Genomic DNA, 16,648 nt, shown 5'->3' with positions numbered 1-16,648 from the left:
CACATTTCCCATCCTTGGGAAAAGGGGAAACTTTGTACAGGTTTCTTAGGGCAGAAGCAATCTCTTTGTAGTGTTCTCAGACACAGAATAAATCTCAAATTGCAGCCAGTGGGAGTGAGGGTAGATGGAGCTTCATGGGTGGGGAAATAGTAGGAATGGAGAAATTGAGATGGGACAGCGCATACAGCAATGCACTGAAGACATTTAAATGTGCATGCAGTGGCAGAAGAAGCAAGATTATGATGGCCAAGCTCCTGGGTGCAACTTGGTGAGAGCATTTGCTGTGGCAACCTGCTGTTGTATTTTCAATACTTGGCAATAACCAGTTATGAAAGAGAAAGAACCTGAATGGTACTGATTAATCAAGAGACAACTGGTCAGACTTTGCTGACAATTGTCAAAACACCACCACAAATGACAGTTCTCCCAAAGTTTCAGTGAGAAGATTTTAAAAGCTCAGGCTGAAAAATCTGTGTCTTTACTGAGACATGGAAAAGCATTAGGTAAGCCAAGTATTAAAAATTCTATTTGTTTATTATTGAATTGACATTTTTCCACACTTAAGACAAATGGGCTTGGAAACTGTCCCTTAAGCAGCAAAAAAATCTAATTTAAGAATCAAAATTATTTTTTGACTTCATGCTTAACTTATATTTCAGCAATATTAGGTAAGACATAAAGTATAATTAATGCTTATGAAATAAAGTCCTTCCCTCTGATAACTTAGATTTCTTCTGTTGACAATTTTTCTTGAAAATACACTTAGGCAGGTAAGAAATTACCAAAAATACTTGCCATTAGAAAAATTACCTTAATTCTCATTAATCCCTGACCTCTTACAAATTGGTAGGTTGAAGAGGCATACATTTTACCAGTGATCTTTTTGATTGAGGATACTGGACCTTTACAATATACATTTAAATTGTTCAAATAGTTTTCAATGTACATACTATAAAATATTATTGTTTCAAGAGTGGAAGTCACATTTAACACACCATACATGATTCATCTGCATATTTATAGAGGTTTAAAGCACACAAAATTGTGTAGATAGCATACTGAAGTCTAAACTCTAACATATACTCAGTTGCATACATAGCAACAAGATACAATAAATTCTGAACAAATAACAGCCAATAATCAACCAGATTGCTATGTACACATTAGGAAGGAAGCAATTAAATACTGCCAAATAAGAATATCACTTAAATTACTTTTTCTGTGAAATATCTCTCTGCCACCACATACGCACGCGCGTGCATGCACACACACACACACACACACACACACACCCCCCTTTTTTTTTTTTTTTTTAATCACAAACATCAAACTGATGCTTATGGCTACATACACGGGTTATCCCCAAACATCTGATTTTCACAAGGCAAGAGACAACACAGCAACTCAGAGCGACTTACAATAATTTGCCAGACTTGGCTTTTGTAAATCAGTCACTGGAGGGTGATTACTGTGAAAATATATTCAGACTTTCATGTCATGGACTGCAGGAAGAGGAGCAAAGAGTCTTAACTAATAGCTTTATAACCTTTGCCACTACATTAAATTTTGGCTTTGCTAAAATAAAAATATGTGTATATCTGTAGGAAAAGACCCTATGATAATATTTAAAACAACAAATCTCCTACTTCCTTTATCACGATAGAATATTTTTCACAGCCCACTTATCCAATTGTTAAACAAAACCAACCATCCTTTTGAATAGTCATTTTAAAAAGTCATTATTAGTGGAAATAGAAGAAATAATTGAAAAAACAAATATAACTACTGTATGAAGATATGGTGGAAAAAGCAGAGACCTGAACTATAGCAAAATCAGTGCTTCATAAACAGTCAATGGATTTTTCTAAAAATACTTTTTGCTAATGGCAAAGTTCAACACCTCAGAAAAACTCTGAATTAAGATCTTAGAATAAGTTTCCAAGCTATACAACATGGTTTCAAATACACTACCCTTGTTGTTTGTAAGGCCGCATTGAAGTTTAGCTTAACAGTCATAAGCCACGTGTTTGAACATCTTATGAGAGGTGACCAGCAAAGAAAACAGTTTTTTTCCCCTGCTCACCCTTTTACCTATGAAGAGACACCACTGCTTTTCCAAATAGCTATTTAAAAAATGTCCTTAAAGATATGACCTTGAAGGAAAAAGTCCAGTTTTGCTTCATTAAATCATCTGGAAAAATATTTAGACTTTATAAAGTGAACATGCAAAAGTTTGAAGTTCTCGGAGAGTGTTCCTTTGTTAATCTATAGCTACCTTCTTTAATTGGTATGTGATAGCTTAATAGGCACATATACCAAGGGATACACACTCTTTGCTGTAGCTCTGCTACATACAAAGTTGAGAGAGCTGTAGAAAAATGTCATCACCTTCCTAACACCTAACATGTGTACGTTTTCAGAAGCCAGTGGGTGTACATTTTCAGAAGCCAGTGAATTCTGTGTCTTGTTGACATAACAAGGGAATTTACATGTGCTTCAGATACACCTTCCCTTGGAGAACTAACTTAACTGTTGAGTTAGTTCTCCAAGAGAAAGTAACTACATCTCGGGTGGAGGATGAAGAACCAGAGGAGGCCAAGGAGTTGGTATTTCCTGGGATGCCTTTTTGCCTAACAGAGTTATCTTCAAGGGAAGAGCTGAAATCTCACCAGGGTGCACATTTGTATGGCAGGATAACAATGACTGAGGGGCCAGTCCTCCATTCCACTTGTCTGGCATGATCTCCTAGCAAGGACAGGGTAGGTGCTTGCCAGGTGGTTCCCGGACAAGGTTTCTTTAGAGGAGTGCAACAAGGCTTCAGTCATTGCTTTTTATAAAGTGCTTTGGGATCCTTCAGGAAAGAGGGCTGGTGAAATATTATTCCTAACTGGCTTTAATTTTCAAACCAAATGAAATCATTTTCTCCAGTGTAACTATTGCTTCGAGCATTAGTGAATGTTCTTCAAAGGGAATGGCTCTCATCTTTTAAGTACCTACTTCTTAAAATACTCATTCCCTGGAGTGAATGTTTTTAATTACTGTCTCCCAGGCACTCTCACCAATTAAGAGGATGTTTTAGCTTTGTTAAGTGGTTGCCAAACCTATACATCCATGACTTGCATTTTCCAGGTTGTACTCCCTCAAGAGTCTATATAACAAGAAGAAATCGAAGATGTAGCCCAACATGCACTATGCCTGCCTGGCTGAAGCAACAGGCTCCTGCCTCTTCTAAGACATGGTTGAGAAGATGTATAGTGAACGTATGGCTACGTTCTTAGATCATACTGTGAGCTTCCTGTGGCCTGGGACTATGTTTCACACTTGATTCTTTGGGTATAAATGGGACTTAGAATTGAGATAGACATATGGGAGAACTTCAGTCAGGGATTTTTGAGGATTTTCACAAATGATGAAAGCTGATCAAGCATGTTAGAAAAGCCCCTGAAAAGAGGACCTGGGACAGTTTCCTTCAGAGTTTCTCATATTGGATTCAAAAAGAATGAAAGACAAAAATCCATTGTATCCAAAATTAAACCAAACAAAAACGATAAAATACAACAAAACATCCTCAGATATTGTAAAATCTCTATAAGTAGAAGATCAGCTAAATGAATAAAGGACTGTAAATTAGAGAACACAGTTCTCTCTCACAAGAATGTATTGATATGAACTGGGCTCACAAAATATTGCAAAGTGGAGATACGGGGAAACCTTCCTGAATAATGGCTAATTATTGAAGCTATAATATACCCACTTTTATTTAGGAATATTGCTAAAAAACTGCATTTTCAATTGACTTAAGTATGCCCATTAAAATGTAGTATGCATTATTCTGTTTGTGGGCATGACTTCTTTCCTCACAGAAGATGAAAAAATAACCTTATGCCCCCAATATAAAATAGCAGGTTTAAAAATTAATGCAATTTTGGTCGAATATGCCAGAGCTTACTGACCAAATGAGGGGTCAGAAGGGTGGGTCAGTTTCTGTCTTTGCTGTTTGTTGAATGCCTTCCACCTGATTCGGTCACAAACGTCCTCCGATGTCACCAGAATCATAAGGATCAGCAAACACCTTGGATTTTTAGTTCTTCACAATTCTAGAATCTCGTCTCACAAATTCATTGAACAAACCAATCCATTTTATAATTAGAAATAAGTAGAAACGGAGCACAAATAACTCTGCCATTCTTGTTATTAACTAAGAGGCATAATTTGAAATTATGTTTTCCCCAAATTTGCTTTTAATTAATTAACTTAGATCTGTATTACATGAAGTTTGTACTCCCTGGCAACAAGGAGCTCTGTAATATTGGAAACTTGTTAGGTAAAGGTTGAACAAAGGATTTGAATTTGAAATCAGAAGTAGGTAGATGATCTGCAAAATAGGAGGTAACCTGTAGACAATTGAGTTAACTAGGTATGTACCAATTCCCAATGGGATGGCCTGCTATCAAGGGAATGATTCTGGTTCTGACCCTAACTTTGAGACTAAAGCAGCTCCGTGACCTTGAGCAAGTCACTTAACCTCTCTGAGTCTTAATTGCCCTACCTGTAAACCCAAGGACTTAGATGCATTTTATGGGCACTTCTAGTTCTAAAACTCTCCCTTTCCATGCACATAGAATTCACTTAGACAGAAGAAAACTACATTTGAAAATCCTCCCAGGCATGAAAAAGGAGCTATAGTGATTCTGATCAAGATTCTTTGGGGGTTTCATTGAGTATAAAATCTCTTAAAAAAATAAGACTGCGCTCTGGGCTTTAGTTTTCTAATGACCATAGGCCATGGGCCAAATCTGTCCCTTTCCAGCAGGGTAATTATTTATGTTTAAATCAAATGTTTTTAAAATGGAAGGGATCAGAATAATATTGTGAACAGGGGACTTTGTATGAACTCCCATGAGGAGGAACGGTAGAACTCTGTAGACAAGGATAAGGCCATAAAGAGCAATATTTAACTGAAATGCCTGTGAAGCAGAAAAGGATCATTTAGAATGTCAGTGAAGTGAACGGGTCTTGGCTCCAGGAGATGAGGAGGCTCTTTCTGAATATGTAGTGTGATTTGTCTAATTTGGACCCTTGTTTGTGAGAAATTCAGGTAGGAGGTAATGAGACCAAAAGAAAATTTCCAGGTGTTTTTAGCACAACGTTGGAATGAACCACTGGTAGAGGCTTCTGGGCATATTTTCCCTGAGGCCAATTGGGTCAGATGATTTTGGGGCAAATTTGACGTAAGGAGAGGTAGGTTGAAAGGGGAAGGCAGCCACCCTAGCCCTGGACAATCTGTCCCTTGATCTATGATGCAGGGTGAGTGGATATGCCTGTGGGGTTGTGAGAAGCCCATTGCTGACTGGCCATATCTGCAGGGCACTTTCTTGTTCAATGACAATTTCATCACCAAAGAATCGGAGCTCATCCACTGTGATTTTCAGAGACAGCCCCCATGGACTTACTTTGCTTAACTTAGAATTATAAGGGAAATATATTTCTGCCCACATCTCTCTCCCTCCCCTGTCTTATCTGCAACTCAGGCTTTCCTTTTGCTTAGCCATCTCCTTGATCCCTGTAACAATCTATGGCTCATTTTCATGCTTGGATGGGATCTTAGTATACAGGAAGGTCTACTTCCTGTCCTATTCTGTCTTTCTAAGAGTTGAAAGAGAAGTATTCCCTACTTTTGTTTCTGGAGGTCTCCACAGCACTATGCGAAGGAAAAAAAAGGCCTGTCAAGGCCTATTTAATCAGATAAGTGCTGATGGATAAACCGGATAAGGTGAGTCCTGAGAACTCTGTCCTTTGGGATGACATAGTTTAGCTGACAGGAAACCTAGGTCAAGTCCACTTGACCTTGTGCCCTAGGGACACAACCTGGGTGTCTTTCCCTCAAACTCTTAAGGTTTGGAATGGAGGGAGAAACGATGCTAATCTTATTTTCATCTATAGAACTTCTCTTCATCAATCACAAATTCATGAAAGAGCTCTAAACGCAGGGTCAGATTAGGGAACCAGTTGCAGAACTGAGGGTGTCTCTGGGATGGCCAACTTTAGACAAAGGTGCTACCAACAGGGTGGCATGTTTGAGCCACTGCATGTCATACTCCACGTTGACACAACAGCTCCTCCAACCCCTTTCTAGGCTGAATTGGGAATGGCATTGGCAACTCTGGCCTCCACGCCCCACTCTATTCCAAAAAAGAGGACCTTGAATTTGTAACCTTTGGATTTATAACATTCAAAACGCTTGAAAATGAGTGGGGACACGGTGGGGCAGGATGGGGTTAAGGGTGATGTAAAACGCAGGTAGTAGCGATGGAAGGGTGGACAGCCGGTGCGGGCCTCCCTAAAGCATGCTGCTGAGTATTTCTGACACGGAGGAGGCGGTGGGGCCCTCCTGGCTCACATCGGGGCCAGTGGGGCTGGGCAGGGCGCTGCGGCCTCCAGAGGGCGGGCTCAAGCCGGCCCACGGTTTTTCATCCTGGGCCACCAGGGCTGCTGCGTAGGGCTCCATGTAGATGCGGCGCACTGAAGGCCTCGCGTCCTGGAGACTGCTGTTCCGCTCCTCAGGAAGGCTGGCAGCGTGGGCCAGAGTTAGGCCCCTGGGACCATCAAGGGCAGGTCCGGGACGCTCGGCCTCCTCGGGCTCCTGGGCCAGACCACAGGCTCGGGACAGGTGCTGTGTGTAAATGCCCTCCGAGAGCGATAGCGACTGGCTCTCACTGTGCATGCGCAGCCACCCATGATGGCGGCTGAAGCCGCCGTAGTGGGGGTGCTTGCCGGGCTTCCGCTTTCCCAGGAAGCCCAGCGGCGGCCGCGCTCCAGACGCCTTCTTGGCGTGGTTCTTGGGCGTGAGGCTCGTGAGGGTCAGACCATGGAGAAACTCGGCACATGAGTGGTCGGGATTTGGGCCCTGGCCCTGGGGATCTGGACCCGGCCCAGGTGGGGTCTTCCCGTCGTGCACCTGTAGGACGTCGGGGGCGCTGCCGCTTAGGCCGCTAAGGGTCTGCTGCGCAATGTCGTGCGATGACAGGTAGACCAGGTCCAGGTCTCGGGGGCTCAGGGCATCGCTGGAGTCGTAGTCACTGTCGGTGGGAAGGAACACTTCCGAGCAGCCTTCTTCGTCAGAGCAGGGCTGTGAATCTGTGAAGCCAGAAACTGATGTTAGGAAAAATATATATTTTTTCCGAGACGGAGTTTCGCTCTTGTTACCCAGGCTGGAGTGCAATGGTGCGATCTCAGCTCACCGCAATCTCCGCCTCCTGGGTTCAAGCAATTCTTCTGCCTCAGCCTCCCGGGTAGCCAGGACTACAGGCGCGGGCCACCATGCTCGGCTAATTTTTTGTATGTTTGGTAAAGACAGGATTTCACCATGTTGACCAGGATGGTCTCAATCTCTTGACCTCGTGATCCAGCCACCTCGGCCTTCCAAAGTGCTGGGATTACAGGCTTGAGCCACCGCGCCCAGCCAAAATATAGTTTTAGCTAGAGCCTGTTTCACAGGCTCAGGATCAGTGCGTTTGACCCACCTTAGAAGGGTCCCTTGCTTTGTTTAATGCTGTGCTGTCACCTCCCGAAATACTTACAAATTTTGAACACGGGGCCCCACATTTTTATTTTGCACAGGGCCCCACAAATTGTACAGTGGGCTCTGGTCTTAGGGTAAGGGAAAGGAAAGAGAGGAAACTCTGACAGGTCCAACCCAGACAAAAGTAGGGGAACATTCTCTCATTCCCCACACATGCTTTTATTATTAGCTGGGCAGCTGTGGAGAGGATGAAACAGGATAGAAGGCTCAGTGTTATTCATTTATTCATTCCCTGTTATTTCAGAGATAATTTTTGCACTTGACAAAGTAGCAGGAATTTAAAAGGGTGAACGAAGAAGAGGAGACTCCAGCGGCTGAAGTTGGTAAACCTGGTTTCGAGTCCTAGCTGCCTTCCACCTCCATATTCTGAAGGACTACCTTGCTCATTAAAAAATACAAGTTACCGGCCTGGTGGCTCATGCCTGTAGTCCCAGAACTTTGGGAGGCTGAGGCGGGTGGATCATGCAGTGAGGAGTTCGAGATCAGCCTGTCCAATATGGTGAAACCCCATCTCTACTAAAAAATTACTAAAGTTAGCCGGATGTGGTGGCAGGAACCCGTGGTCCCAGCTACTCTGGAGGCTGAGGGAGGAGACTCGCTTGAACCCAGGAGGTGGAGGTTGCAGTGAGTCAAGATTGCACCAGGCACTTCAGCCTAGGTGACAGAGTGAGACTACATCCCCCAAAAAACCCAAAACAAAACAAACACAAAAAACAAGAAACAACAACAAGAAAAACAGTTAATTGAAGAAAAAGCCCACAGTGTAACCAGTTTACGGTTAGTCTGTTCATGGTGGAAAATCAGACATGATTATCATCAGAATACTGCAAAATTCAGGGATAAAGTTTGATTTGTTAGGAAGTCAGTGTCAATATTTCTTCTATTTTAAGTACTAGAACTACATGGAATGCTTTTTTTTTCCTTACTGTAGGAGATGATGTACCTACTTGCTCTTAATGGCAGGGCAAGATGTCAGTTTTGCCTTTTCATTCCTGGTTGTTATCCAGTGTTTATTATCCAGTATCCATTATTCTTTGTTTAGTTACAAAGATTATAAAATTAAGATTAATATAAAATAAAATCTTAATTTTATTTGGGACAACAATGCCCTTATGTAAAAGACCACCTTTTTTCAGCTTCCCCTGCAGCTGAGCATGGGTATATAATTAAGTTCTGGCCACTGAAATGGAAATGGAAGTATTGTATGAAACTTCTGGAAGGCTACATAAAGGGACCTGGCTTAGCTGGATCATTTCATTCTCTTTTTTTCCAGTTTGCCTGTAACTAGATGTGTTGGATGAGGTAATGGAGCAACCTTGGAGATAGAAGCCACATGCTAGGACGCTGGAGCTGAAAAATAGAGCTTGGTGCCTGAAGACCATGAAGTCCACTTATCAACCCTGAATTGTCTCCTTCTTTCACGCAAGAGAGAAATAAAGTATCTTGTGTTTATGACATTCTTATTTGGGTCTTTGGTAACATGAACCCAAACTTTATCCTAACTGTAACAAACCTAAATATCCACCAATAGAAGAATGGTTAAATAAATTGTGGTGCATCTGTACTATGGAATATTATCCAGCAGGTACAAAGGATGAGATCAATATATATGTTGTTCTTTAAATAATGGCTACCAAATAAAGGATTCCCTCTTCTGCCTTTTTGAATTCCATTGATGTGTTCAAGGTTTTCCTCAAACATAACCTCCATTAGGAAGCATCCCCTAACTGTTGGGGCAGAGATATTTAATTACTCTTGGGGCAGAGATATTTAATTCATTCATTCATTCACAATGAAGATTCTATATTACTTGAGATCCTGCTCTAATAGAAGCACTGTGTACTTGGTGCTTGAGTGGATATAAAATTAATAAGAAATTATATTTGTCTCTAGGGAGTTTACTGTTTTAATGGACACATAAAGAAAGTATGCATCTGTGAGTCTGTGGCAGAACATAGGTTTTATAAGAGAAGTTCAGCAATTAAGTGTAGGTATATAGGAAAGAGGGATTATATTTGATTGGGACAGGATTGATGAAATACTCTATCATGTCATTTGTTTTTTCCCTCCATTCATTCATCTCTATATTAATTTATTTCTTCATCCACTTTTAAAAAATGACTTGAGGTAGCTTTTAATAGTAAATATGTATATGATAAGAGGATTAGAAACCAGAGAGGAAAAGGAAAGAGCACAAGTAGGCCTGTTTTGATATTATACAAGTTGTATAAAATGTTAAAATTGTGGGAGACTGAGAGAATGGTGCATGGGACTTTCTGTACATTTCTTCGTAGTCTTTGGGGTCTATATTTCAAAAAACGTATTTTTTAAAAGAAGCATTTAATTTTTAAAAAGGTAGGGTGGAACCAGAGGAGGGTACTGAATGCTTAGATAAGGAGTTTGCATCTTATTTTGTAGCCAGTGATTAGTCATCAAAGAATTTTTAAGAATTGACGAGAGCTATGATTTAGAATAGCAATTAGGACGTAAGATGAACTTGCTGAGGAAGAGATAGCAGGGAGGCCAGCTGGGAAGCTGTGGTCCAAGCTATGTTTTCCCTCCAAATATTTATCTTGTTCAGGCTGTGGAGCTAAGCAAGAGCTGTGGTTGTGTGGAAGAAAACAGAAGTCCAGGAAAGTCATTCATTGAAAGATGTTTACGGAACAGTATTTTGTACTAGACAGACAAGATCTCTCCTTTGAATAGCTCAAAAAGAGTGGATTAGACAATAAGCCAGAAAACACCTAAGATTAATTTTGGGTAGTAAGAAGTTCTGTGAAGACAATGAAAGTGGACCTTAGCCAGAGAGTGACTTAGGAGGAAGATGCTTTTGATATGGCCATGGGAGGAGGCATCTCTGCACAAAGGGGAGTCTAGGTGAGAACCCAATGATCAGAAGGAACCAGCTATGTGAAAGTTTTAGGGACAAGTGCTAAACTAACTTTAACACTTGTCCATCCCAACTTCTTTAAACTAAAGGAGTTCAGTTTAATTTGGGTTGGGTTTTAACCCTGATTTGGGTTAGGTGGTAGAATGGATGGTAAGTTTAATTTGGGACAGGTTGAGCTGAGGGGAAGCCAAAACATCAAGGAGGAGATGAACTGAGAGCATGTGGGGTAGCAAAGCTGAAGGAAGGTATTTGTAAGTGTGGAGAAGAAGAAATTATTGGAGAGGGAATGGTTGAATATATGAGTGGTGAGGTTGATAATATAATAAGGAGGGGTGATCAGATGTGAGCACCAGTGCTGGAATTGGTGCTTAGTGAGAAAGATGGAAGGACCCATTGTCCTCAGAGATAAGTAGTTAGGAAAGAAGAAACACATATTTCCAGGTTAAAAGGAGGGAAATGTATAAAGGTCTGGGCTAAATAATTTTGATATACTTTAAAAAAGTCTTAGTACTTTTTCCAATCTTTAATGGGAAAAATAGGACACTGCAAGTAATAGAATCTCAAAATTGTTGACTGTTTTTGATGATAGCAGGGGTAGGTGCCTTAGGAGTGAGGAAGAAGAGAAGATAACTGAAGATTTGAAATTGGGCTCGAAATAGGACCCATGCAAAGAATTCATAATTGACTGTAGTTGAACTTCCTTCTTCGTTTATCTGATCAGTGTGTTCAGCTGTGTGCATGTACTTGTTTGTATCCACAATGATAATAACAATATCTGATATTTACGTAGTGCTTACTGTGAACCAGCCATAATGCTAAGAGCTCTAAGTGCTTTATTTTGTTTAATACTTACAGCAGTTCTCATTTTGCTGATCGGAATACTGAAGCTTAGGCTTCTCAAATTTTCCAGTTTGTATTCTTGATAAGTGATAGACAAATGCAAATTTGTCTCACTACAAAGACTTGCTGTACTGCCATCCACCTTAGCATTTCCATGACTTTCTGTGGAATCTTCCTGAGGAGTGGCACTTAGTTCATCTAATTCTCTTTTTGTGGTACACAGAGTTAAATTACTTAAACTCTTAGTAAGGGCTTCTTGACATTGTTGCTACTAGAGAAACACACTATATCTTGTATTAGTTTCCTGTGGCTGCTGGAACAAATTACCACATACTGGGTGGCTTAAAACAACAGAAATTTATTCTTTCACAGCTCTGCAAGCCAGAGTTTGAAATCAAGGTGTCAGCAAGGCCACACTCCCTCTGGAAGTTCTAGGGGGAAAAACTTTCTCTTGCCTTTTCCAGCTTCTGGTGGCTGTCAGCATTTCTTGTGAGCAAGCCACTGCTATCTCTGCTTCTGTCTTCTCATGGCCTCTATTCTGTGTCTGTGTCTTCTTTTCTGTCTCTTATAAGGGCACTTTTCATTGGATGTAGGATCCACCCTTATAATCCAGGATGGTCTCATCACAAGGTCTCATCTCATCACATCTGCAGCGACCCTTTTCTTGTTTCAAATAATGTCGCATTCACAGGTTATGAGGGTTCAGACACGGACATATCTTTTTGGGAGGCAGTAGAAGACTGATAGCAAAAATTGCTATAACTAGAAGCAATCACTGAAGTTTGTGACACCTTCAGTGCATAGTCAAGCACTTTGCAAAATCTGCCTGTACTTTGATCTCCCAACACACAAATAGTGACAACTTCCTGTTTGGAGGAGACTAAGGTGTATACAAAATGTGCCTTAAATGAGCTGATGGCTTAATATTTTAATGAAGTGCCATATTTTAAGACCCCCTCTCTTAAGGAGAGCCTGCATTGCTTTCCCCACATGGAGTTACTTGCTCAGTTCTTTTGCCTCTTAGAGCATTTTATTTATATCTCTGTAACTGCATTCAATAAGTTTTATTATAAATTACCCATTTTCATATTTGTCTTTCTCATTGGACCAGGAACTCTAGAGAGCATGCAGTATGTATGTCTTACTCATCTCTGCTTAGTAAATATGGAATAAGTCAGTCAACAAAGGAATGGACTAAGGAACAAATCAAGCAAAGGGATGTGTAGAATCTTTTGTATTTCCCAGATCACATAGTCTGAATATGGACATATTAGTGGACTATGAGGACCTCCCAAATATACTGTGTCTTAATCATCATTGTATTATTAACCTCTTGTGCTATAAATGGTACGATTTATAGAAGAGAATAAAAGGCTCTCCGTGAAGCATGTTGAGTAGAATTGAAGCTGAAGCAAATATTGAAATCTGGGAGCATAAAGAATAGTGAGATTTGATTGTCTCTTAGAAATAATACTAAAAGCAAAGCATCCTGAAAGGATCTAATTTACTTAATCTACCACAGAAATTCCTGAAAACAATCACCCAGATCATTTTGCTTTATCTTTGCTGATATTTGATTGAAGAGCCAGCCTAGATATAGCAGAAAGAACAATTGTCTTAAAAGTAGACAAACCTGAAGTCTTGTCTTGCTACTTACTGCATGTATGATCTTGAGCAAATCACTTAGCTTCTCTGAACTGGTACTATGAATAAGTACTACGAGAAGTAATTTAGTTTATTAAAGATACTTTAAGTGGGCCGGATGTAGTGGCTCACACCTGTAATCCCAGCACTTTGGGAGGCTGAGGTGAGTGAATAACTTGAGTTCAGGAGTTCGAGACCAGCCTGGTCAACACGGTGAAACCCTGTGTTTACTAAAAAATTCCAAAAATTGGCCAGGTGTGGTGGAAGCCCAGCTACTTGGGAGGCTGTGCACAAGAATCACTTGAACCTGTGAGGCGAAGGTTGCAGTGAGCCAAATTCGCACCACTGCACTCCAGTCTGGGCAACAGAGTGAAACATCATCTCAAAAAAAAAAAAAAAAAAAGATACTTTAAGTGTCTTAAAAACAGAAGATATTGGCCATTTTACCTTTACCGTGGTGGAGTCCACCTCTGCTGTGGACCACAAATAGCCCTGTACAAAGAGGAATGGAAATTGCTTCTATCCACCTAGATTCATAAGCTGCCTTGAGGTAATCTTGGCATCAAGGAAGAGAGAGCATTGAGGCACATCTTACCATCAGCTTCAGAGGATGGCAGCCATTGATTTGTCCCATGTTTTTCTTTTTTTTTTCCAAGGGAACCAATCTGCAGTTTTGAAGAAAAGACAAAGGTAGAAAGGGTGGTGGTGGGCTACCTGGCAAATGGTTGAGGGTTCAGTGACCTTTGATGATGTGGCTGTGGAGTTCACCCCAGAGGAGTGGGCTTTACTGGACACAACTCAGAAATACCTGTACAGAGATTCAATGCTGGAGAGCTACAAGAACCTGGTCTCTGTGGGCTGTCAGCTGTTTATACCTAGCCTGACCTCTTGGTTAAAACAAGAAGAATTCAATACACTACAGAGTGGAGTTCTTCAACAATGGGAAATACAACCCACAACCAAAGGGTCATCACTTCAGCAGAGTTTTCTGAAGAATGAAATATTCAATGGGCTACAAATGTTAAGAAGCTACAGGTTAGGGGAACTCTGTGACTGCAAGAATTGTGGAGAGGTCTTTAGTGAATGGTTTTTCCTTAAGACACACATGACAGCTCAGAATGGAGGGAACACTTCTGAGTATAATTGTTATAGAAAAGATGTCCTCACTGTGTACAAGAAAGCCTCTACTGGACAGGAACTTTCCAGATTTAATCCATGTGGAAAAGTCTTCACCCAAACTCCAGGCCTTGCTGTGCATCTTCAAATTCTCAATGCGAGAAAACCCTACAAATGTAAGGAATCTGGAAAAGGCTTTAAGTATTTTGCAAGCCTTGATAATCAAATGGGAATCCACCCTGGAGAGAAACTCTGCGAATTTCAGGAATGTGGGGGAGCCATCACAGCTTCCTCACACCTAAAGCAGTGTGTAACAGTTCATACTGGAAAGAAATCCAAAAAGACTAAGAAATGTGGGAAATCCTTCACTAATTTTTCTCAACTTTCTGCACACGTGAAAACTCATAAAGGAGAGAAGTCCTTTGAATGTAAAGAATGTGGAAAATCCTTTAGAAATTCCTCATTTCTTAATGACCACATTCAAATTCACATTGAAATAAAACCACACAGATGTATGGAATGTGGGAAAGCCTTCACTAGATCAATTCACCTTACTCAACATGTAAGAACTCACGCTGGAATAAAACTCTATGAATGTAAGGAATGTGGGCAAGCCTTCGCTCAGTACACGGGCCTTGCTATATACATGCCAAATCACTGTGGAGAGAAACCCTATCAGTGTAAGGAATGTGGGAAAGCCTTCAATAGATCCTCAACCCTTACTGAACATAGAAGAATTCACACAGGAGAGAAGCCTTATGAATGTGTTAAATGTGGAAAAACCTTCATTACTTCTTCCCATTGTAGGAAACATTTGAGACTGCATAGTGGAGAAAAGCCCTTTGTATGCAAAATATGTGAGAAAGCATTTATGTTTTCCTCAGGGCTTAATGTTCACCTGCGAATTCATACTGAAGAGAAAGTCTTCATTACTACGTAAAGAATGTGGGAAAGCATTTGCTGTTTCCTCACACCTAAGTACACATGAAAGAATTCACACTGGGGAGAAACCTTATGAATACTGGGTATGAGTGTTACCATTTAGCCCATCGGTTGCCATCTTTAATTATTGGCAATGACACAAGAGATCATCAGATTTGTCCTAAATGCCTTGAGGAGGTTGTAATAGCTCATGGATTGGCCTTAGATGCCATCCCAAGGGTCTGGAATTAAACCTACGTGTTCTGAATACAGCTTCTTCATGGTTGCCTGAGTCTGGGCATCTGTGAAAAAGGGTCATGGTTGGTGAGGTCAGTACTGCAGGCTGCCTCACCTTGGTGATTAAATTCCTAGGATCATAGCATTAACAAGTTCTGTATGAGAAAAATCATGCAGATTCGTCCTAGCCCCTGTTGTCTAATGGGCCAGTGTGGCACTTTCATGTCAAAATTTACCGGAAGCCAAGATGATGTAGGCCCTAGAAGTGGCTTGTTAAAAGATGCTTCTCCAAGGGTCTCTTCTGTTCCCATGGATCCTGCAGAGCATGGCAGGAATGACTGCCAGTGCACTTTCACACTGATTATTTCTGGGTTCCCTTCTTGCAAAATCTACGAAGTGTGACAGTCTTGCCTGTTCTGTTCTGTTCTGTTCTGCCTTCTCTGTCCATTTTACATGGCACAATCTAAGTGGCAGTGTCTCCTCTGGTATAATCCAGTCTCTCTCCTCACTTCTGTAAGGATGGCTGATACATTCCCTGAATCCCACTCATGGCCTCTATATAAAATGATTGTTCAGCCATACTTTCAGAATTGTCTTCAGTACAAGTTTCCTAATTTTTGCAATATGGATAGGTGAGAACTTTCTAAATCTCCAAGTTCTGGTTCCTTTTTCCTTAAAAATTTCTTCTGCAAGTTGGATCTCCTCTTTTGCATTTTACTGTAAGCAATCAGGAAGAGTGAAGCTTCCTGTGTCTTTTAACACTTTAATTATAGATCTTAGTGATAAATACCCAATTTTATATCTCTCAAGCTCCACCTTCCACAAGATTCTAGAATACAGTTCTGCCAAGTTCTTCACCACTTCGTATCAAGGGTTAGCATTTCCTCATTCCCCATGAGAATCACCCTTCCCAACCTTATTTCCAGCTTGCACTTCAGAACTTTTCCAGCCTCTATACATTTGCCAGTTTCAAAGCTGCTTCACATTTTTACTTTTGTTTTTAGTTGTAGTACCTCACTTCTCAGTACCAAAATCTGCCCTAGTCAGCTCAGGCCACTATAACAAAATACCACAGACCAAATGGCTTACAAATTCATTTAATTTTAAATAAATGAGGTTAAAAACATATATTCTTACATTTCTGGAGGCTGGAAGTCTCAGATCAGAGTGCCAACATGGTCAACTTTTGGTGAGATATAACCTAATGACTGAAGGGAGATATATATATATATTTCCCAATAATATATATATATCTCAAGAATATATATATTTTATATATATACTTTAAATAAAATATAAAGAATATATATATTTTATATAAAATATAAAGTATATATATAAAAGTATATATATACTTTATATAAAAATATATAAAATATATATAAAAATATATATCTCATGTGAGAGAGATATTTATA

At 40.5% G+C, this 16,648-nt stretch overlaps 2 protein-coding genes across 2 annotated transcripts in view; one reads left to right on the top strand and one right to left on the bottom strand.

Moving 5' to 3' along the window:
* Positions 1-5,001: 5,001 nt before the first annotated feature.
* The window catches only part of ANKFN1 (ankyrin repeat and fibronectin type III domain containing 1), a 328,620-nt gene continuing 316,973 nt past the window's right edge, over positions 5,002-16,648 (bottom strand). The window contains exon 20 of the mRNA XM_037742122.1: positions 5,002-7,137. Within this exon, the coding sequence (XP_037598050.1) occupies positions 6,341-7,137 (797 nt within the window). The 3' untranslated portion in view covers positions 5,002-6,340. The remainder of the gene's footprint in view (positions 7,138-16,648) is intronic.
* LOC108311414 (zinc finger protein 561-like) lies at positions 13,647-15,279 on the top strand. Its single transcript, XM_037742123.1, has 2 exons — positions 13,647-13,816; positions 13,886-15,279. The coding sequence occupies exons 1-2, from the start codon at positions 13,678-13,680 to the stop codon at positions 15,010-15,012; spliced, it is 1,266 nt and encodes a 421-aa protein (XP_037598051.1). The 5' UTR covers positions 13,647-13,677; the 3' UTR covers positions 15,013-15,279.

Source organism: Cebus imitator, unplaced genomic scaffold (assembly GCF_001604975.1).
Source record: "Cebus imitator isolate Cc_AM_T3 unplaced genomic scaffold, Cebus_imitator-1.0 Scaffold115, whole genome shotgun sequence".
NCBI classification, from domain to species: domain Eukaryota; kingdom Metazoa; phylum Chordata; class Mammalia; order Primates; family Cebidae; genus Cebus; species Cebus imitator.
This window is presented reverse-complemented; position numbering and strand designations above follow the sequence as displayed.

What these genes read in the sequence shown, in the direction of transcription:
- LOC108311414 (XM_037742123.1), top strand. Translation starts at nt 13,678, where the DNA reads ATGGTTGAGGGTTCAGTGACCTTTGATGATGTGGCTGTGGAGTTCACC. An exon ending in GAACCTGGTCTCTGTGGGCT is followed by an intron (nt 13,817 to 13,885) that starts GTCAGCTGTTTA and finishes TACAGAGTGGAG; the next exon opens with TTCTTCAACAATGGGAAATA.